Raw genomic sequence first — 22,612 nt, 5'->3', positions numbered from 1 at the left:
AGAGATATCACAAGTAGGCAGAGAGGCAGGCAGAGAGAGAGGGGGAAGCAGGCTCCCTGCAGAGCAGAGAGCCCGATGCGGGGCTCAATCCCAGCACCCTGAGACCATGACCTGAGCCGAAAGCAGAGGCTTAACCCACTGAGCCACCCAGGTGCCCCTTGAATCTTTTTCTTACAGCAATGATTTAAATATGGAAGTTTTGGGGCACCTGGGTGGTTCAGTGGGTTAAAGCCTCTGCCTTCAGCTCGGGTCATGATCTCAGGGTTCTGGGATCGAGCCCCACATCGGGCTTTCTGCCCAGCGGGAAGCCTGCTTCTCCCTCTCTCTCTCAGCCTGCCTCTCTGCCTACTTGTGATCTCCGTCTGTCAAATAAATAAATAAAATCTTTTAAAAATATATATATAGATAGATAGATAGATAGATAGATACGGAAGTTTTTTTTCTCCTTATCCCCGATCTATGTTTGGTCAAGATTCCAAAGTAAACCTCTATCCTTATTCTCTTTATCTTTATGCCCAGACTTAATAATTCATGATCATCAATCCACTTAATGCTAAAGCTAAACTTCTACTTGTGTTGATGGTGGCCAAAACAGCAGGTGAAGTGGCTAAGAAAAGCACAAAGACTGTGGCTGATATGAAAAATACATTTTATGATGTTGGAAAATGTACTTGGTTAGAATGGGATCTCCTGATACTGAGGGTTAGCTTATTGCAGTGTTCTATCCAAGTGCTAGGATAGAATATTTCTTTGTGATTCTATGCTTTCTAGGAGGAAAAACCAGAGGAATGCTATTAGCTAAAGCTAAATCCCAGAAGAATAGGTTTAATGCAATGTATGCTTTTGTAAAGATCAGAGTCTCCACATATAATAGACTTGCTTCTGTAAAAGACTGATGGAATCATAAACATTGAGACTTAGGGTTCCCAAAGAATGCCTTGATTTTGCTTAAACAGATTCTTTTTTGAACTGTAACGTTAGGGAGTTGGTATACTTTTGGACTATAATGATTTTAGGTTAACATTAATATAAAAATTTGAATTATAAAGTGATATGATTGTCTTCTTGTTTGGGTTGTGGATAAAAGCTGTATTCAGTATCATTAACTCAGAATTTAGGTATTAAAAAAAGTGCTAGGTAAGAGAGGCCTAGTCTTTCCCTCAAGGAATTTGTACTTAAAAAAAAAAGATTTTATTTATTTATTTGACAGAAATCACAAGTAGGCAGAATAGGGGGAAACAGGCTCCCTGCTGAGCAGAGAGCCCGATGGGGGGCTCGATCCCAGGACTCTGAAATCATGACCCGAGCTGAAGGCAGAGGCTTAACCCATTGAGCCACCCAGGCGCCCCTTGAGTGGTTGTTTAGAAGCTTTTATTCCTAGGGGTGCCTAGGTGGCTCATGTGGTGAAGCATCCAACTCTTGATTTCAGCTCACGTCATAATCTCAGGGTCATGAGATTGAATCCCACATCTGGCTCTGTGTTGGCTACAGGGCCTGCTGTAGATTCTCTCCCTCTGCCCCCCACTCCTACTCTCTCCCTCTCTTCAAAAAAAAAAAAAAAGAAAGAAAAAGGTTTTATTCCTCTATAACAACAATTTATATGAATTTAATTGATCTTTGATTTGTTAATTTTGTTTCAGTTCCAGTTCTGTCATGTTGCATTGGTTTTTCCAGGGGAGTACTTGGAACATGATTTGGAAATTCGTTTTGGATCAGGAGTCCTGAGAGACTAAATTTGATTTATCCTGAAGTCCCGTTGATCTACCCCAAAGGAGTTACTGCAGTCATCTCTCTCTAGTTTGCCTGGACTTCTAATAAAAAGGGAATTAATATTCTTTAACCTTGACACTTCTTACCTAATCAGGCAATCTCTTTACTATTAATTTCCAATCTAAGTTTTCTTTGCAGTCTAAAAACGTTCTGTTTTCTTCTAGATATGGCCTCTCTGGCAGTGATGTCCTGGATAATGTAGCATATGCTCGAGGGTTCAACACAGACCACCAGACCCAGCTCCTTTATCAAGCATCGGCCATGATGGTGGAATCTAGGTATGTGCTCAGTAGAAGACACAGAGTATGGCCCAGACCCATTACCCTGAATCTTATATAGGCTATTTGGCCAAATTGATAGTAACTTGAATTAGAAATGGGGAGATTTAAGTTTTAGTTCTAGTTTGACACTGTTGCATTGTGGTTCAGGTCAAATCATTAAGAAATGAAGCCATAATGGGGCGCCTGGGTGGCTCAGTGGGTTAAGCCGATGCCTTCGGCTCAGGTCATGATCTCAGAGTCCTGGGATCGAGCCCCGCATCGGGCTCTCTGCTCAGCGGGGGGCCTGCTTCCTCCTCTCTCTCTGCCTGCCTCTCTGCCTGCTTGTGATCTCTGTCAAATAAATAAATAAAATCTTAAAAAAAAAAAGAAATGAAGCCATAATTCACTTGAACTTATTGGAAACTTATGTAGTGCCTCAGACAAGAATGTTGTAAAAATCATTTTGTTTTGTTTTTTAATATATATTTTTTAAAGATTTATTTATTTGAGAGAGAGCATGAGAAGTGGGAGGGTCAGAGGGAGAAGCGGGCTCCCTGCTCATGCGCGACTCAATCCCAGGACTCCAGGGTCATGACCCGAGCCGAAGGCAGTCGCTTAACCAACTGAGCCACCCAGGCATCCCTGTAAAAATTGTTTTAATAAAACATTTACAGGGGCGCCTGGGTGGCTCAGCAGGTTAAAGCCTCTGCCAGGGTCCTGGGATCAAACCCTGAATCGGGTTCTCTGCTCAGCAGGCAGCCTGCTTCCCCCCCTCTCTCTGCCTGCCTCTCTGCCTGCTTGTGATCTCTGTCAAATAAATAAAATAAAAATCTTTTTAAAATAAATAATAAAACATTTATATACGAGTATAGCTGAATATGAAAGTTTAAGGTAGTGAGGAAGGGAGCATAATCTGACACGGGCTCGAAATGAGCTTCATAGAGTCCTTGTTCCCTGTAGGTATGCGCTGCTCATTGTAGACAGTGCCACTGCCCTGTACAGAACGGACTATTCAGGTCGAGGGGAGCTTTCAGCCAGGCAGATGCACTTGGCCAGGTTTCTGCGAATGCTTCTGCGACTTGCTGATGAGGTAAGGTGTATAGGGACAGAGAATGCCTAATTTTCAGGGGCCTCACTGGGAGGCCAGAACATCAGGGCCTGGTTTCCCAGATAGGAAGAGGTGTATTAATCATTCATTACTTTGGGGGAAGGGGTGGCAGCAGTAAGGTCCTTTGAATGGCCACAAAAAATGACATTTATCCTTTCTCCATCAGTTTGGTGTGGCGGTGGTAATCACCAACCAGGTGGTAGCCCAAGTGGATGGAGCAGCCATGTTTGCTGCAGATCCTAAAAAACCTATTGGAGGAAATATCATTGCTCATGCTTCAACAACCAGGTAAAGTGAACGGATAGGTGACTTTGTCTTAGAATGTCATATTAACTGAAGTGGACATGAAGATCTGAATTTCCATTTAAATCCAGTCAATGCTACCACAGGAGTCATTGTTAAACGTTAATTGTCATGCTCTAATTCGTGCATATGTTTGCTTTCAGTTTATAAAGGAATTAAAAGCCCTCAGATATGCAAGACTGAATATGAAGGATATGCCTCTCCCTCATTATTAAGAAAGTAATTGTTTCAAATATGAAAAATCCACTAAAGTTGGAAGCAGGGTATGAGTGGATTCCTCCAAGTTGGAAATGCCCCTAAGGAATACAGAAAGATTCCCCAGAGTCCTAGGAAGTATATAGGTCTGAAAAAAATCTAGAGCTACTATAAATAAGACAAAGATTTTTAAACTGTAACTTTGTCGGTTTTTTTGGTCAGACTGTATCTGAGGAAAGGAAGAGGGGAAACCAGAATCTGCAAAATCTACGACTCTCCCTGTCTTCCTGAAGCTGAAGCTATGTTTGCCATCAATGCAGATGGAGTGGGAGATGCCAAAGACTGAAACATTGAGGTTTTTCCTGTGATAAACCTTAAGTGCTATAGCCTGATGGAGAGGACTGCTCCCTGGGGTTCTTCATAGGCCTCTTCCTGTTTTGACTGCCAGAAAAGGGCTTCTGGAAAAACAGCTATTGTATCAGCTTTTCTGATGGTGTAAACAGGAGACAAGGTCAGTAGTCACAAACTGATCTGAAATGTTTATTCTGTCTGGAGTGTATTAATTTGTGAATTATTTCAAGGGCAGTAAAGGAATACCTTTGACATAGTGCCTTGGGGTTGACTCGGGAGTAATGGTTGTCTACTGGACAATCTTTAGTTTTCTTGCAGACATAAGCTGGGGAGACTGGATTCTTCTCTCACTGTTCGAATAGTGTTGAAATGCCTGTGTGGCAAAGAAAGTGGTTCTTTTCTGCCGATAAAACTCTCGTCAGTCAGAAACAGTTTAAGTTAGTTTGCCTGAATTATCTTATGTAAGAATTTTTTAGTTAAGGGCTATGGGGCAGGCCTACTGGAACACCAGCCATCCAGCTGTTTGCTTGCTTGGGTTTTTAATTGCCAAGAGTTAACTCAAGATAATTTTGGAATCTTAAGCATTTAGGGGCTCTTTAAGTAGATTTAGTGTAGAGCTGCTAATAAAGCAGTTATTTGTGCTGTTTACAGGAGTCGTTCTTGTATAAGCTGAATATTTCAAGATAGGACCTTCAAAATAACTTTTGGCACTGAGTGATCAGTTTCTATTGCTTTAAAATTGAAAATTTTAAAGGGAAGTCATATATTCAGTTGATAATTATCCTTCAGGCTAATTAGAGACTATTACAAGGTGAATATCCCATGACTTTCCAGTGGCCTTTATGAGTCTTATGTTGTAGAGCCCTGATTATTTGTCCGGATTATTCTACTTTAGGAATTTAAGATCGTCCTCCTCTTCTCTTTCAGACTTCTACTCAGGATGGCTTTTAACCAGCTCTTTGAAATTCAGAGGGCCTGGCAGCTAGTACTGGGAGGAAAGGCACAGAAAATCTCTGCTGTTGCTGTGTTGATCCTACTGTATTTAGGGAGATAGGAAGACAGTCAATTTAATGCAGCTTTGCTTAAAGAATGGAGTACCTCTCCAGTCTTGTCTTTCATTTCTATACCACATAACAAACCTGGGATGGTAGAGTAAGCCAGGGTGACAGAATCTGGAATGGAAGCTTGGTTCTTATATAAAAGCATGTCAGTCCTTCAGTCCTATAAACTTACCTCAATTATTCTTGTAGGTGAATTAGTTTATCAGGTGAGATTACGCTTTGTGCTGTTGGCCCTTAAGAGTAAAACAGTTGGAATAGGCCTTGTTAGGCTAAAAGAAGCTCTCTGTGTTGTACATAACTAAAAACCCAAGAGTTTAAACTTTTTGGTGCTATTTTTCTGTTTGTCTGCAGTAGTTTCAGTAGTAGAAAACAATTACAGAAATGTCAAGCAAGAAAGGAGCGGATGGCAAACATAGGGGAATATAGTCAAATTTGGTTTATTTCAGGTTTATACCAAAATATATTCCAGGCAACTCCTTAAGATCATTGTTTCACAGTCTCCTAAGCCTTATGCACTGGTGTCCTTCCAAAAGCTGCCGGGACTCTGGAAGTACAGTGGTCCAGCTCCTCAGCCCAGGAATACAGTTAGAATCCACATGATAGATAAGAGGGCAATATCCATGGGCTGCCCTGACCTTTCCTTTTACCCTGATAGGGTATAAGAACAATATAGTTTGGTTTTAAATATTAATAGAAAAGATTAGTGAGTACAAGTTCTGTGTTTTGTTCTTAGAGCTCTTTGAAGTTCACCCACCTCATCAGTAGGCTGAAGGCAGCCGTCAGTGCTATATATATATATATAAAAACTCTTGATTTTTCAAGAATTCACTTAAGACAACTATAGAAATCCAGGCCTTAAGTACTTCCCCAATTTCAGATAAAATAAGGGATTAGAATAAATTAACCAGTAGGCAGTGGGAAAGAAACTGGGGAATGGTTATGGATACCAGTCAGACCCAGGAGTCAGGACCATCACTTAAGCAGTCTTAGATTCCTGATGATCTAAGCAGGGCAGTCTCCCTCAAGTCATGAAGGCCACTGAAATGTGATTATTCTCTTAAAATTATTTCCAATTCTTCCAAGTCCTTCTGGAAAGCCGAATCCTAGGGAGACAAGAAAGACTAGGCCTCAAAAATCTAAGCCAACTCCCAAACCACTGATAACTTCTGAGCTCTGTTATCAGTCTTTAACCGACCTTCCCAGGATAGCTTGCAGCCTATGAAATCTGCCTCCTCCCCAAGGTGAGATATATACAAAGACGACTACATGCAAAAGTGTAAACTCTCTTTTATAGGGAAAATAAAACCTCAAGGGAAGATTTTCTTCCCTGGAAAAGTTCAAATGATTCAATAATGGAACCTAGTATTAGAGAAGCTCTTCAAAGTATTACCTCATTGGTGACATCTGGCAGCTCCAGGGCTAACTTCATCCATTGTCTAGCTTCAGAGTTTTTTCCTAGTTCTCTGTAGCACTGAGAAGAGACAACAGTGAAAACCTGGGAGAAACGCCACCAGGAAACTGAACTTTCAGGACTTCCCATTATGTATCAACATGTAATTTCATCTACGTTGAAAAAAGCAGTTGAGTTTACCTTGGAAATATATACCCTCCCTGCTTTAGAAAATCCTGGCTGTAGTTCTTCAGCCTAGAAAAGGAAACAAGGCATTTCAGGGAATTACCAAATTCAAGTCAGGCTGAAGTTTATTAAATAGAGCTTTCCAGTCTTGGCCTGGGGAACTCTATTTTTATAAGCTGTCCAGGTGGTTCTGACTTTCTCCTTCAACAGGCAAGCCTAAAATTGCAACCTACCAGAAATCCCTCCCTTCTTTCCCAATACCTTCAGGAAGCTTTGGAGGGCATCCTGCACAGTGGCACTGAGAGGGCTTTCAAACAAAGCTGCGGCAGTTTTTTTTTCTAGCCAGCTCAGGTGAGAGACCTGCCACCAAAAGATCCAAGTGAGAATAAAAAAAAACGTGGTCTTTTTGTTTTTGAGAGAGAGAAAACTGAAGAGGGCAGGGGGGCAGAGGGAAAGAGACTCTCAAGCAGATTCCCTGCTGAGCTTGGAGCCTGACAGAGGCTCAGTCTCACGACCCCGAGATCACAACCTAAGCCAGAACCAAGAGTAGGGAGTTCTACCACCTGAGCCACCCAGGTGCCCCAGAAGGCACCTTACCTGGTAGCACCACCTGCCGAGGAGAAAGTGAGCCATAGGGTTTTCTGGCTGGAGAGCAATGGCTTTGTCCACATGCTCCTGAGGGGGGAAATGTAAATATAAATTGACATCAGAGTTGCTAAAGGAAGAAGAACAAGTCGTAGAGACTATAGGAACACGCTTTGCAAGGAGCAAGGGAAGAGCAGGGAATCTGGACTAGAGCAGCACCAGGGAAGGAAGAGAAGCCTTTCCTCACCTTGAAGCTAAAGCCACTCTGGATGCGCCTCTGGATGCTCTCATGCTCAGCCAGCTGACCACAGAGCACCGCGTACCTAAGGGGGAAAGCCGCAGCAAGCTCGGGGACAAGGAATGGGCTTCCCATCCACTGCCCCCAACCCAAGTAAAGCTGAAAACAGCATCTCTGTATGTACAAAATTCCTCTTTTCACGTCCTAGTTCACATTCTTTAGCAAACAGTGGTAGGCTCACAATTCTCCAAAGTATGCTAGGTACAAAAAAATGGGGTCCACCAGTCAACTTCTCATACTTAACATTTAGGCAGTGTCTCAGTCCAAGTCTCCACAAGTTTCCCCCTATAAATAACCATTAGGGGTCATAAAAACTTAAAAAGCAGATCTCTAATAATCAGCTTCAAAATGTAAGGGACCTAAGTACATTGGTTCTTATCTCCGGAGCAGACACTAAAAGGTCTCATTGGCTTTAAAAGCATACAGGCATGTCCTTGGGAAGCTATACTCCAGGACAAACTGGGATGGGATAGATACTCTACGAAATTCTAATGTTAATTTGGGAACCAAGAGAAGCAGAGGAAGAAAGTCCACATCCTTCCTTCCATGGGGAACAAAACCCCCAGCTTCCCATCTTCTGTCTTCAAAAACAAAGGCCTCACTACCCTATCCCCCCACCATTGTTTCTAGAAGCACAGCTGACATTAAATGAGTGTCTAGAGACCCAAGGTGCTTTTTCATATATTCAACAAATACTGGGGCGGCAGGGAGGGATTTCTATCTAACACTTCCAGAGGCTCGTTTCCATATTTCCTCCAAAAAGCCACTCCTCAAGAATAAAGTGTAAGACCAGTTTCCATCCTTGGGCGTCCAGGAGCCCCAAGGAAATCCAGAGAAGTGGCAATGACCTGGCCTCTGAGAAGAGCTCTTGCAGAGACAATCTTAGGACAGAAATATGGAAAACAAAGGAGAGGTGAGAAGGGAATTTTCAATAAAACTGAGGTGTTGGGGACGCCCGGGTGGCTCAGTTGGTTAAGCAGCTGCCTTCGGCTCAGGTCATGATCCCAGCGTCCTGGGATCGAGTCCCGCATTGGGCTCCTTGCTCGGCAGGGAGCCTGCTTCTCCCTCTGCCTCTGCCTGCCTGTGCTTGCTCTCTCTCTCTCTCTCTGACAAATAAATAAAATCTTAAAAAAAAAAAAAAAAAACTGAGGTGCTGGAACCAGGCCCCAGGACATGAGTTGGCCTTAACCCATGGAAGTTGGCAGAACTTTGCCTCTCATGAGACAACAAAAGCAGGGATGATGTTTTTGTAAGGTAATAAACTAAACTTCCTGGGGTTGAGCTCACATTCATTTTAACTCATGCAAGCCAAGCAAAGAAGCCAAGGTCTACCACCAGCCAGGGACTGCAGTCAGGGGAAAAAAGAGCTTGTGCAAGACATGGGAGCCACCCTCCCTGAAGAGCCAAGAACCCACACATTTTGTAGCAAGGATGACTCTTAAAAACCTACGCATTTCGCTAAGCCCCAACAACAGCAAATCTTCGAATTCCCCCTTGCCTCACTCCCAGAGCACTTTCCAGTGAAAACTCCCCTGGGTCCCTGGTTTGGATTAGGCCCAGCCGTATGATAATAAAGGCCAGAGCTCCCTCTTCTGTTTCCTCACGCAGAGAAATGGCTCTCTTCCACTGTAACTCATGCTAGCTTGTTACAGGACTCTGCAGGGGTTTCTTACCACTGGTGACATTCAGCATTCTCATCCCCCTTCTCCAGGGCAGCCTCCGCTTCTTCTTTTCCTGTAGGGACAAAGGTGATTCTGAGTTCATAAGGGCTCCCATGCAGACTTCGACATGAGGGGCTGTGGCAAGAATGACTGCTCTAGCCCTTGCCAATCCCTACCCAACCTGGATTTGTCTGGAATAATTTTGAATTTGAGCAGAATAAAAAGCTACAAATAGCTTCCCAGGGATAACTTCTGCTTTACCTCACTCTTTTCCCTATCTCTGTCGTCAACTGCCCAATTACCTTCTTTTTATAACACCCACCTGATGTGTTCAAAGTTGTTGGGGTTTTGCGGTTTTTTTAAGCATTGGGGGCTGGGAGAGAGAATCTCAAGCAGAGAACGTTCTGAGCAGAGAGCCCCATGTGGAGCTCGACCTCACAACCCTGAGGTCATGACTTGAGCCAAAACCAAGAGGCCGGGGCGCCTGGGTGGCTCAGTGGGTTAAAGCCTCTGCATTCGGCTCAGGTCATGATCCCAGGTCCTGGGATCGAGCCCCTCATCGGGCTCCCTGCTCAGCAGGGAGCAGGGACCTGCGTCCTCCTCTCTCTCTGCTTGCCTCTCTGCCTACTTGTGATCTCTCTCTGCCAAATAAATAAATGAAATCTTTAAAAAAAAAAAAAAAAAAAAGAACCCAATGGCAATCAAACTGTCCCAAAGAGACCTTATCCTAGGTGGGTATAGGCATGCTTTAGGGTGTCCATGAATCCCTCTGAAGTTGTATAAAAATTTAGGTGCATGTGTATTTTATTGAGGAGAGGGTCTACCTTGCCTTTTGATCAAATTCTCAGAAGACTGTGATCTAAAAACAATCACATCTCTATGCCAGAACTCCTCACTAGAGCCGAATGTCTGACCAGAAATGACATTCATTTAGTTTCCTAAGCACCAAGACTGACAAATCAAGGCCTACACACATGAAAGCTCTTGACAAGGATCTCCTATGCGGTCACGTAGTCTGGAGCCTTCTAGCTGAGGAACATCATGCCTACAATACTGGAGAAAAGAGCACACTGCCAAATGGGACTTCTTTGATTAAAATGGAGAGCACTTCAAAGGGAATGTGGAGAAGATGGGGCAAAAGTAATGGGTTGAGGTGATAGGCTGGCTGATGTGAAAGGTTTCCTTGTGTTTAAATGATAGTAACAACAGTAAGATGTTGTATATCCAACAAATACATTTTTAAGTTGGCTGATGAGAAACACCATTGCCAACCCCCTCTCCACCCCCTGCAGCTTAACCTCCCCTTTTTAAACAATGACTGTGTATGGCCCCATCAGTGAGGGACATTGTCTCTCAGTGCTCTGAAGTGGGCAAAGAAAAAAATCCGCTATCTTACTAGAAAGTAAGAGCTGAGCATTCTTTCCTGCCAAGCTAGACAGAGGAGTAAAAAGATACCACATAAGATCCCACAGGATGACTGCCTCTTGGTGCTCCAACTTTTAGAGATAGAACAAAATGGAAAGGACCATGAAGGATGGTCCTAAAAAGCCAAATTCTAGGGCTTCCAAGGCTGCTCCATCTGTCGTTCAGCAGGAGCAGACTTGCACAGGGGGTCCAAGCTCTGCAGATCAGACCAGAGCACTGACAATGGCTGCTGTAACCATCACCCTACCTCCACCTTTAGGTTTCATGCTGGCCACTGTACTAATAAGTGATGATCAATGGGGGTGCTGGGGTTAAGCTTCAACTCGGTTTTTGGCTCATGATCTCAGGGTGGTGAGATCAAGTCCCATGCTGGACTCCACATTTCCCTCTCTCCTCCCCACCCCCCCACAACCCTGCTCATGCTCTCTAAAATAAATAAAATCTTTAGGAAAAAAAAAAAAAAAGATCAACAATCAAAAGGAAAGGAAAGATTCTTGTTGGTACCAAGGAGTCCAAATACCAGCCCAAAAGCTCATCAGAATCCTTACCTCAAATTTAGGAGAGAACACAGAAACTTTTGAAAAGAAAGAAGCAAAAAGTAATTAAGCACCTTCTGTTAAAACCTGGAGATTTTTCTGATGATTTGCCTCAATAAACACTCAACTCAACTGACCTGTTCTTTCTATATTGACAATTCTACAAATGCTTGAAACAATGACCTTGAGGTATTGTCAGATTCTACATTAGCAAAGATTCGATGTTTCTAAGTGAGGAGGTAGACATATCCACTTTGGAAAGTTAACTTTAGGTATCTAACTGAACCACAAGACCTAGAAGCCCACGGACAGTACCCGACTTGTGTGTGGGTAGGCAGGACCCATCTTCCCCTCAAAACCAGTCATTTTTCAAAGTCCCAGGATTCTCAGTGACATGACAGATAGGGACAAGCCCTGAGCTTGGCATCATTCATATGCACCCTATCCGCCAGGACACAGACTTTGGCAACAGTTTTTAAGTAGATCCCAAGGACTCCTAAGCTAGCAGCATTCTTCCAAACTGCCGCTCACAGGCTCTCACCAGTCTGTTGATACTCTCAGAGAACACCTGCCTCAAAGGCTCCATAACTCAAACCAGATTCCCAAGCAGCAGAAAAAAAAAAAAAAAAAAAAAACCTTCAGATTAAGAAAACAGGCTTTGCCCTCTCCTGCAGGTGGGGAGTGAGAACAATTATCCAAGTATGCTACAGCAACCCCTAAAAACATCTGCCCCGGTATTAATCACAATGTGCAGGGAAGCAGTGACCACTGTCTAAAAAAGGAAGCAGAAGTCCCTGGGAACCCGAGTTTGTCCCCAGTGAATAACTGAGCCACCACTACCCTGACAGCCTATTATCTTGGTGGTTCCCCTGAGCCCCAAACAGATGGACCAGCTCAGCCCCAGAATCAGTCACCTTCCCATCAGGAATCTGTCAGCACTTACCATTTAGGGCATAGGACTTCTTCTCGCTCACCTCTTCAGTGAGCTCACACATGTCACTATAGGCCCGGGCCAGGCGCCAGAGAAAGTCCTGCCGGCTTCCGTACTGTAGACCAAACAGAGGGAGGGATGAGACCCCTCTTCTTCAGCTGCAGAGAACTGGGGCTCTGGCCTTCTACCCAAGCCCTAGGTTTTAGTTTCCAAGCTAGTGTGTTATACACAGACGTCAGGCCAGCCTTATGCACAGCCCTCCGCCCTGACACACCCCCACCCGCAGTTAGCTAACCGGTCGGTGATCCGTCATCTCTGCCCAGAAGCTTGCAGAAGCCTCTGAGTGAGGGCACACTGTGAGGAGCAAAGCTCAACTCCAACACGAAATGCGACACAATGAGTCTGGCTGACACAATGAAAAATGTGAATTCTCACATTTCCCAAGAAAAGGAAACATTCTAACTCTGGGACATTTATACCTGGGTGTGCATAAATCCTTGCAGTGAACCAGAAAAGGGAACTGTGGTTGAGTGACCTCCACACTTGTCACTCGTGATGGAAACTTCAAGTAGGGCAAGCAGCTTAGGCTCTGCCACAAGGGAAATAGAAGAGGAAAAAAATATTCCAGTTCTTTCCACACTTCTCTCCCCTGTGAGTGGTAGAGCTCTTTTGCAACAGTTCTCCAGGAGGCAGAGGGCTGTGGGGAGGCGGCTTGGGGCAGGCGGTACACCCAGGCCCACAGGACATGCAAGCCTGGGGGATGCGAGCAGAAGCAGCCAGCTCACCCCCCCCCCTTTCCCTTCCTATGGCCTCCGGCAGGCTTGTAAGCGACACCGGCCTTCCCCGACTCCCAGGGCTTGTGGGGCCAGGGAGGGCAGACAGGACGCTGGAGCCTTACCGCCAGCTTGTTGTTGAGCAGCAGCTGGAAGCCCTCCCGCCTGTCCTGCTCGCCACCCTGGTGCAGCTCATCCGCCTGCTGCAGGAGGGGCAGCACATCCTCCAGGCCCAGGGAGCCTGCAGTGTCCAGGGCTCCGGCCACTGGGCCTGATGCCACCTCCAGCTCCAGGTCCAGAGAGTCCCTTCTCCCGATCTTCACAGTCTCACAGCTCACTTCATCTTCCCCATCATCACTTTCTCTGTCAGAGTCCCGCTCATAGTCAGACTCAGCATTGGCTGTGGTATAACTGGGGCAGAGAAACAGAAGTGACAGGGTCAAGGGAGATTCTTTTTTTTTTTTTTTTTTTTAAGATTTTATTTGACAGGCAGGCGGGGTGTGGGGGGTGGAGCAGGCTCCCCGCTGAGCAGAGAGCCTGTTGAGGGGATTGATCCCAGGACCCTGAGATCATGACCTGAGCTGAAGGCAAAGGCTTAACCCACCGAGCCACACAGGAACTCCAATGGAGTTTATTTTGCCTCAGAGCTCTAGGGCTGTCTCCCACCCACAAAGAGGGACTCCTGCTGTCCGGAGCACCAAGTAAAAACCATTTCTACCACATAGGGGCAGAGAAAGCTTCCTATGGGAACCACAGACTGGCAAAATGATCCCAGAGGGAAAGTGACCAGCTGGGGGCACTGGGGCAGTCAGGGGTCAATATGAGATGATTCCCTGCCCCCCCACAAGCTATCAAGTCGGCCAGATAATCAGAAAAAAACAGGCGGCTAGAAAGAAGCCTAGAAAGGAATTTACCAAAATGTTGCTAATAGATCTCATGGTAGAAGAATTAAAGGAAGTTTTTCTATTTTTTAACATTACGTATGATTGCTTTAGCGAGCATATATTCTTTTAAGTAAAAAAGAAAGAAATACTTAAGATAAAAACCATTATGTAAGTGGAGCTGATCTCCTGAGCTGGGCGGCTCACCAGGCTAAGGGTGTGTCGGTCATTTTTGCCTTATCAGCCAAAAGCACCGCCAGAAACAACATGGGTGGGTGCCAGCCTCCAAGGCCACGGGCAGCCCAAATATCTACATCTTCTTTCTCCATTCTCGGTACACCTCTGTCCTAAGTCAGCAAACAAACCTAAACCACAATAGGAGTAGCCCTTGGAAACCTTAGGAACTTGCTGCGGTTCCTGGGGTGGGGAAAGGCCACTTTGCACCTGGAATCAGGAGAGGAGAAAGATGGAAACAGAAGTGCCTGCGAAGATTTTTCTGGGGCCGCCACAAGCCAGAGGTGTGTCCCTGGAACCCCCTACCTTGATGCACTCACTGAAGGGGAGGCCGCGTTTGTTGGATCTCACCCTTCACCGGGGGCTCATTAGGGTGTTCTCCCTAACTGCCAACTGAATCAGACAAAAACTGAGCAAAGGACAAGGTCAGACTTCCAGGGTCCAGAAGCAGACACCAGAGAAGCCTCCAGACTTGAGTGAAGGAAAAGTAGCTTCTATCAGAGCCAGAACGTTCTGAAGCACAGGGAAGATCTTAGGGTCACTTAGGGATAGGCCTTCCTCCATCCTAGAATGAAAGACAGGGACAGGATACTGAGCTGGCACAAAACAGACCTGAAGAAGAGCTGAGAAAGGCACCTACAAAGACAGGGCAAGACAGTGTCCAGTCCGGCTGCAAGTGGTAGGCCAGAAAGCCACACACAACAAGGAGACGGGCTCCACCCAGAAGGTACCAAGTAAGCAAACAGACCGAGTTCCCAGTCTGTGCCGCTGCTTCACAGAGGAGCTTCCAGACTCATCTAAAAAAGGGCTCCAGGAACCTGTAGGGTAGTGACCTTAGCTATGCCTTGTTTTTTAAGATGTTATCCAAGTTCCTTCCCCTCTAGCAACGAGCACCAGAAACATTAAAAATTAGAGGCACAGGAAAAGTGGCAGAGGTTTTACAACCAACCTGAGTAGTGATGAACAAGACCACACAGAGGCAGCCTAGACAGACTCCCAACCAATTCTGAAGCCTTGGACAATAACCTGCCCAAATGAGAAAATCAAATCAGAGTCTACCAGCGCCTCTACTCAGCCCAGCCAGACCAAAGGCATGATGGATAAATGGGTTAATATGGGGTAAGGAGACAGAGTCTTGTACCCTATTGTTAGAAGGAAAGGGAGACACCATTGCCTGAACTCCCTCCAATGGGGAGTTCAAATCAGGAGTCTCCCGGGGAGGGACCCTTGCTCTGATCACTTCTAGTGCATAGCAATCAGCAGTCTCTCTCCCGGGAGCTCACGTGGCTGAGGAATAGGAGTGATCAGGAAGGACTCCGGGGCCACCCACAGAGTTAAGAGCTGGTGGAGCCAGTGAGGCAGGGAGACCCCAGTGAGGCTGAACAGTGAGGAGGCCTTTTTGGCACCTCAGCCCCACTTCAGGGAGCTCTGCCTTGCTAACCTGCACCCCACTGGCTGCCATGCAGTGGGCGGCCAGACACCTGCTGCCTCAGCACAGACATCAGTCCTATGAGCTTCCAGGCCTTCCACAGCAACATGGGCTGCGACCCTATGTTCACATCATGCTCTCCCACATGTCAGACCACCAATCCAGCCCGTGGAGAAACCCACCAGAGCAAAGATGGTCCCTTTTGTTTAACATGCCTTACGGCTTTTGACACCTGCCAGGGACTGGCAGGGACCTCTAAAAAGGCTCTTCGGAGCTGTATCCTTGGGTGAGACACATTGTTCCCACATACGGTAGAGAACCCATGGCTCCTTCGGAGCAAGGAGGCCAGAGACGCCCGACTCTACCCCTTGAGGAGAGCCCACAAGTCAGTGATCAAGGACTCAGTTACACACATATCCCCTTCCGATAATTAAGTTTCCTTCTTTTGACTCCTCCTAAGCCCCATTAGAGGGGCTGAGCTAAAGCATTCAAAGACAACCAGGCAAGGGAGACCCTCAGTGGTGGGGAAGATAAGACCAACCTAAATGAGGTAATAAATGCCCAAGAGGGAGTGGCAGTGAGGTTGCAGGCAATCTTTTTGGCTGGGATGCCCGGGAAGGCTTGCTGGAGGAGCTGGTGTTTGAAGGCAAGCTGGGTTTTGACCAGGAGAGAAGTAAAGTTACGTTTGGTACAATATTCAGGGAAAAAGCCTGTGGACCCACAAAGTGACTCTGCCTCTGCCATATTCAGTCAGTCCCCTAGGAGCTCAAAGTTGCTATTTTATGCGGAAGAAAAGGGAATACAGCTTTCGGTGGAGTAGGCTATTCAATGTTCTTAGTTTTTCATCCCTCAAAGAAGTATTCCCACAAGTTCAAAGCCATTCCAGAGTTTGGTCTCCTCCCCAAATTCCCCCTTGACCTATATGGCAGTGACCATGACAAAAAGAATTATTCACCATAGGCACTGCCCCAGAGAGCGCCAGCTAAACCGGAGTCTTGCACCACATACCACACCAGCAGCTCCTACATGCCTCCAGATCAGTCTTGGGCTGAGTCTGCTCGTAATTAAGAAAGCCACCTTTCCTCTCATCCCATCAGGTGGCTGATAAGCCTGTCCTTGCCCTTAGGGCCTTCACAGCCCCAGTGAGCACCTCAAGCAGTGAAGCTCCCATAAGCTTCCGGGTTAAATCCTCTGGCTCTCACTGTTGCCCAAACTTTGTACAACTTTCTTTCTTTCTTAAGATTTATTTACTGGAGAGGGAGAAAGAGCGAGTGAGCGCATGTGCACAGGCAAGCAGGGGGAGGGGCAAAGGGAGAGGGAGACAATCTGAGCAGACTCCCCGCTGAGCACGGAGCCCTACCCCAGACTCAGTCCCACTGCCCTGAGATCATGACCAGAGCCAGAATCAAGACTCGGTCACTCAACCGACTGAGCCACCCAGGCGCCCCTTGTACAACTTCTTGAAATCATCATTGAAGGCCCTGAGTTCTACATCACTTTGGGCAGAGCTGTGACCTCTCCTGTTCTACCCTCTTAAAAACATTAAGTTTCCCACCCAAGTGACCTGCTTGAATGGGTTGCATACAAATGCTCCTTAAGTCTCAGGGCCCACTACCAATTACTTTGTCCTTCTCTTCAGTCCAGATATTCCAGATATGCCAAATACAAATTCCATTTTTGCCCTTGACAATGTAGGTAACAGGGATCAGAGAACTCCGACAACAGCAGTCACAAAGGGAGGACTAGAGCTCTTACTGAGACGGCTTGTGCAAGAGGAGCCTGGGCAACCAATAATCAAACCCAGGACAGATGCCCAATGGCAGGAATATGGAAAAAGAGCGAACTGTTATTCTCCATTTTCCTAGGAAACCAAATGAGAAGAGAGAGGCAGGACAGTATATTGTCCCAAACAGAACGAGGCTGAAATTTCTTAAGATGTACTGAACAGATCATACTGCCATGGGTATATCTTCCCTGGGCCGTGAGCTGTGGCAGCCCTCAGTCCATGGGAAGAACTCCCAAGGGCTCCATGGGCTAGGTCTTCCCGTAAAGGCCTTTCCGTGCCCCGACAACCAAGCCATGCCATAGATCACAGACCCCCTAACCCCTGCGGATGAGCACCGCTGAGCCTGCACTTAATAGCTGTGTAACTCTGGGCAAGGCATCGAGCCTCGCTGAGCAGAAAAGCCTCTCTGTCAGAAAAGGAAGAAGAGCAGCACCTACTTCCTAGGATCCCTGGGAGGATTAGGTGAGGAAATGGCTCTAAAGTGCTTGGCATGGTGTCTGCCAGAGGAAAAATAAACAATAGTTCCCATCATAAAGTGTTTCAGCTAAAGGACATTGCTAGGATACCTGGGTGACTCAATAGTTAAGTGTCTGCCTTCGGGGGGGGGGGGGGCGCCTGGGTGGCTCAGTGGGTTAAGCTTCTGCCTTCGGATCAGGCATGGTTTCAGGGTCCTGGGATTGAGCCCCGCATTGGGCACTCTGCTCAGCAGGAAGCCTGCTTTCTATCATCCCTGCCCCCACCCCACCGCCTCTCTGCCTACTTGTGCTCCCTCTGTCAAATAAATAAATAAAATCTTAAAAAAAAAAAAAAAAAAAAAGTGTCTGCCTTCAGCTCGGGTCATAACCCCAGGGTCCTGGGATCGAGCCCCACATCAGGCTCCCAGCTCAGCAGAAGGCCTGCTTCTCCCTCTCTTGTGTTCCTTCTCTCGCTGTCTCTGTGTCAAATAAATAAATAAGATCTTAGGAAAAAAAAAAGAAGAAGAAGAAGAAGGACATTGCTGCAAAGGTCACCCTGAATGGCTGTAGGCATGTTTACAGATGAACCAGTGCTTCTGTCCCAATCTTCTCCTTGGGGAGGAAAAGGTCAGCCTCGAGACCTCACAGAGGAGCTAGCAGCAGACAAGGGCAGAGGCTGCCAATGACAGATAATTCATTCAGACTCCATCCTTGAGACCAAAGTTTCAAAATGGCACTAGTGACTTAAAATCAAAAAGCCCTTAGCCTGAGCATGTTTAGAGGCTGTCCACCAGACTCCTGCCTGCTGTCCCGGTGCACAGTAAGGCCTACGGGCAGAGCTGCTGGGCTACTACGTGTTCAAGACAGTCAGCTCCCACCTGTGAGGATGGCAAGGGAGCACGAGCAAGCCTCCCATGGGGGAAGAGAGGAGCTTCCAGGAGAGGGGAGCACAGTTAGAGCTCAGAGGGCTCTGGAAACCTGGCTCCGCCACTGAGTGAAGGAAATAACATCGTGAAACAACAGTTATAAAGTTCTTGTGATAACACAGCCAAATGCTCAACTAACATTATAGGAAATATGAAAATAAAAATTATGGCTACATAAAAAACCAGCTCCGAGGAAAATGACAGATGTAAGCAAAAAGCACTGTTAATATCTCATTTGCCCGAGTGACATAAGGCGGATGGTTTTTCTTGTTTTACCTATTCCTTATTTTATTCGTTTATATCCTTACCTTGTGCCCAAGATTACTGACAGCAGCTCAGTGTGAATTTTCCATAGATAAAAAGCACTTTTACAAAAGGTCACCTGGCCGAAGTCATAACTGCCTCCAGGAGAAAGGACTCACCCGCCTTCACTCTCAGCATCTGTGAATGTGGCTCCCGAGGTGGCTGTGAAGTAGACAGAGCTGGACCCAGTAGAGTCACTCCTCTCCCGGGCAAACGGGAACCTTCGCCGCCGAGCCACTCTCTGGCTCTCTTCCATGTGGGATCTGAAAGGCGGGTCCCTTTAGAGAGGGTGCCATTAGGTCCCAGCCAGCCCGTCGTTTCCCTCCACAAAGGAACCTCTCACTAATGGTGCTCAGTAAGGAGCCAAACACAGAAAATCCTGGGTTTCTACTCTCAGAAGAACAAGAAGGACAGCTCCGGGCCCAGCCCGCACGGGCAGCCCAGCTAAGTCAGCATAAAGGATGTCAGCGGCTACAACAGACCAAAAGGAGGGGGGCCCAAAAGCACCATGGAAGTTATGGAAGAAGGCAAGGTACGAAGCATACAGCTTCCCGGCCAGTTATGTGAGGAGCTATACAACTGGCTTCTGCCTCTGAGATGGCAGCAAAGGCCAGGACACAGCTCGGCTGAGCAAGCTGCAGGGGCTGAGAGCAGCTGAGGGCCCGAGGGCAGTGGGATGGAAGGCTGCATCACTCACCGGACCTCCCCAACGATCTGGCTGGCCAGGCCCTGCAGGCTGCTCCGCAGCTCCTCTACCTCGCGCCGCAGAGCCGCCAACCCGGTCAGCACGAAGTCCAGGCGCTCCAGCACCTCCTCCTGCCCTTCTTGCGGAAGGCTGGCCAGCACCGCAGCATCTCCAGCCTCCCCGGGGCCTGCCCGCAAAGGCCTCACTGAAGGAAGGACAGCACACAGTGACGCTCAGGGGACAGGGTGAGGAAGAGATCTTCGACCTGGAATTTAAGAACACCTGCTTCTCACTGGAGCTCAGTTTAACAAAACCCTTGAGACTCAGACAGGAAATGTTCACAGCTAAGTCCTGTTAACAAGTCGAGTAACTATTCAAAGAAAAAAAAAAAAAAAGATCCCAGTCTCTACATAAGAGCCCCCTCTGTCCACAGGAGCTTTCCTGCCGGAGTCTTCAGCAGTACCGCACCCCACGGCAGGTAACGTAAAATGCTGGCAAGAACACAGTACTGGTCGCCTGCGTGGCTCAGTGGGTTAAGCCTCTGTCTTCAGCTCAGGCCATGATCTCAGGGTCCTGGGATCGAGTCCCACATCGGGCTCTCTGCTCAGCAGGGAGCCTGCTTCCTCCTCTGTCTCTGCCTGCCTCTCTGCCCGCTTGTGATCTCTGTCAAATAAATAAAATCTTAAAAAAACAAAAAACAAACAAAAAAAAGAACACAGTACCTAGAAGGCAGGACACCTGCGCTGCAAAAGGAAAACAAAATCCTTTACCAGTCTATCTAGTTCCCAAATACGAGGCAGTCAATACCAGCCACACTGCAGAACTAAAATGGAGCTCAAATTCTGGGCCTTCACTTCACAAAGAGCAAAAGAAACTCTGATCCTCTCAAGGACTTCATGTAGTATCATCAGAGAAGGGCAAAGAGAAAGGAACAGTTACTAAGAGAAAAGCCCACCCACACCCCATGGGAAAAACACCATTCCTGAGCCCTCATTGGAGCTCTGGGTAAATTCCAACAATAAATGCTAATAAAATAGCAGCTCCCCAAGGCCATTGGACTGGAAAATGTAAAAACAGTAGAGAAACCAGGAAGGCAGGACCCACAGAGCAGGCAAACATAAATGTGTTCAAGGACGTCTAGTGAGAGTCTAGGCTGGATTACAGCACACACCCGATATTATTCAGGAATATAGAGCAAGAAAGAGCTCTGGGGGGCACCCGGCTGAATCAGCTGGTAGAGAATGAGATTCCTGATCTTGGGATCACTGAGTTCGAGTTGGGTGCAGAGATTACTTAAAACTTAAAAAAAAAAAAAAAAAAAAAACTTTTAAGAAGAAAGAAAGATCTCTGGGAACATCACCTTTTTCTCCAAACACCTACTGCTAAGAAATTACAAATAAGCCACAAGGAAAAGACAGACAAGCACTCTTGCAATACTAGGTTACCAACATGTTATAAAATGCTGACAAACAGCTGCAACCAACACGGATAACTCTTTGAAGACTTCTAAAACTAACTTTTCCAATCCATCCGGCATTTGGTAATCAGAGAAACACTTATTCCCAATTAACATAGGGTGACATGATCTCCATGCCTCTCCATTACACACACCTGAGGAGAGCGGTTTGAACCAGCCTTAGATGCTTTGCTCAAACAACTTAAGGTCAAAGTTTTCAAAACAAAAGCACTACCCATTTCAGCTGTGGCTGGCTTCCAGCAACATTCAGCCTCAATTACAAAACATGCACTCCCACGTCTATGCTGTGCAAGTTCTGGACCAGGTGACCAGGCCCAATCCTACCACTTAACTGCTCTGTGACACCCTGAGTAAAGTTACATAGACTCTCAATTTTCTCCTAAGGATTAAAAAACAAACAACAAACTTGGATAGTCTCCACGTTCCCCTTCAAAGTCTAATACATAATTTAATACATACATAAGCCTGAAGACTTAATTCCCCTAAGATTAGTTTTCCCTTTTGCCTTATTTTGGACTCTTTTCTCTACTTACTAAATCCTTTACCCAACACTAAGCAAGTGCCTTTAAAACATACCTAGCGGGCACCTGGGTGGCTCAGTGGGTTAAAGCCTCTGCCTTTGGCTCAGGTCATGATCCCAGGATTCTGGGATCGAGCCCCACATTGGACTCTCTGCTCAGCAGGGAGCCTGCTTCCTCCTCTCTCTCTGCCTGCCTCTCTGCCTACTTGTGATCGCTCTGTCAAATAAATAAATAAAATCTTAAAAAAAAATACGTAGCACTATTGCGGCCTGAACTAAGAGTTAAAGCTAAACAGCCTTTTCACAATACGCTTTTCTGGGATTACAAGAAAAGGCACAGTAAACTTTACAGAAAAGTGAAACTCTCAGGCACCCCTTCCGTTGTCCCGTCCCATCGGCTCTACTAAAGGCAGCCCGGACCCTAGGCCCATCCGTCAGCCACGACTGTGGCCTCAGGGGACCGGCTGGGACGTACCCTGGCGTCCTGGCTCTGAGGTCTGCGTGTAGCCCAGGGAGTTAGGTAGGCTTTGACTGTGGCCATGGCGCCGGGTCCGCTTCCACCGCTGGCTGTAAAGCGCACACAGGAATCCAAGGCCCGCGGCGGTGCCCAGCAACAGTCCCAACCCGGCCTGGGCGCCGCCCAAGACCCCCAGCCTAGACATGCTGCACCTGCAGCCCACGTGAACCACCGGGAGCGGGCGGCCGGGGACAAGGGGAGAGAAATTCGTGAGCGTGGTCCTTCCACCCCCACCCCATCCTCACCCCAATCCGGATCCTAAAGTTTCCGCCAGATCCCTGTGCCCGACTACGTGCCTCTCACCCAGCTTGGGCGCAGGCGCCCCTCCAGCACACCCGCAGCCCTGATCTCAGAGTCAGGTTTCTGGGCCTCCAACCCCCGCCCCCAACCCCACGACACTGCAGACAACGAACCCCCCGCCCCGGCTGCAAACTCCAGGCCATCCCGCCAGCGCCCTCGGAAGACGACCCGGCCCAGCAGCAGACCGGCTCAGACCCTTACCGACCGCTCACAACCAAGGAAGCAGCCCTCACGGCCGCCGCCTCACGCTGTCAATGAGCGTGACG

At 47.0% G+C, this 22,612-nt stretch overlaps 2 protein-coding genes across 3 annotated transcripts in view; one reads left to right on the top strand and one right to left on the bottom strand.

The window, feature by feature from the left end:
* Positions 1–4,177, top strand: part of RAD51 (RAD51 recombinase) — a 34,253-nt gene extending 30,076 nt beyond the window's left edge. Inside the window, exons 7-10 of the mRNA XM_032856832.1 lie at positions 1,935–2,048; positions 2,991–3,120; positions 3,305–3,426; positions 3,859–4,177. Of these exons, the coding sequence (XP_032712723.1) occupies positions 1,935–2,048; positions 2,991–3,120; positions 3,305–3,426; positions 3,859–3,982 (490 nt within the window). The 3' untranslated portion in view covers positions 3,983–4,177. The remainder of the gene's footprint in view (positions 1–1,934; positions 2,049–2,990; positions 3,121–3,304; positions 3,427–3,858) is intronic.
* A 1,292-nt stretch (positions 4,178–5,469) lies between these two features.
* Positions 5,470–22,612, bottom strand: RMDN3 (regulator of microtubule dynamics 3). Of its 2 annotated transcripts, XM_032856830.1 has the most exons (14): positions 22,548–22,612; positions 22,005–22,198; positions 19,545–19,737; positions 18,967–19,110; positions 12,959–13,244; positions 12,073–12,175; positions 9,181–9,241; positions 7,751–7,792; positions 7,457–7,532; positions 7,222–7,299; positions 6,886–6,984; positions 6,640–6,693; positions 6,439–6,519; positions 5,470–6,151 (listed from the first exon to the last, which is right to left on the bottom strand). In XM_032856830.1, the coding sequence occupies exons 2-14, from the start codon at positions 22,189–22,191 to the stop codon at positions 6,098–6,100; spliced, it is 1,458 nt and encodes a 485-aa protein (XP_032712721.1). In that variant the 5' UTR covers positions 22,192–22,198; positions 22,548–22,612; the 3' UTR covers positions 5,470–6,097. The 2 variants fall into 2 exon arrangements, with proteins under 2 accessions (XP_032712721.1, XP_032712722.1); XM_032856831.1 differs by lacking the exon at positions 7,751–7,792.

Source organism: Lontra canadensis, unplaced genomic scaffold, assembly GCF_010015895.1.
Source record: "Lontra canadensis isolate GAN:19392208 unplaced genomic scaffold, GSC_riverotter_1.0 scaffold12, whole genome shotgun sequence".
NCBI classification, from domain to species: domain Eukaryota; kingdom Metazoa; phylum Chordata; class Mammalia; order Carnivora; family Mustelidae; genus Lontra; species Lontra canadensis.
This window is presented reverse-complemented; position numbering and strand designations above follow the sequence as displayed.

Coding starts and splice junctions, on each gene's coding strand:
- RMDN3 (XM_032856830.1), bottom strand. CDS start 22,191: ATGTCTAGGCTGGGGGTCTTGGGCGGCGCCCAGGCCGGGTTGGGACTG. Junction 19,111..19,544: donor CAGATCGTTGGGGAGGTCCG/GTGAGTGATGCA, acceptor CCCGCCTTTCAG/ATCCCACATGGAAGAGAGCC. Junction 9,242..12,072: donor GAAGTCCTATGCCCTAAATG/GTAAGTGCTGAC, acceptor TTGTCCCTACAG/GAAAAGAAGAAGCGGAGGCT.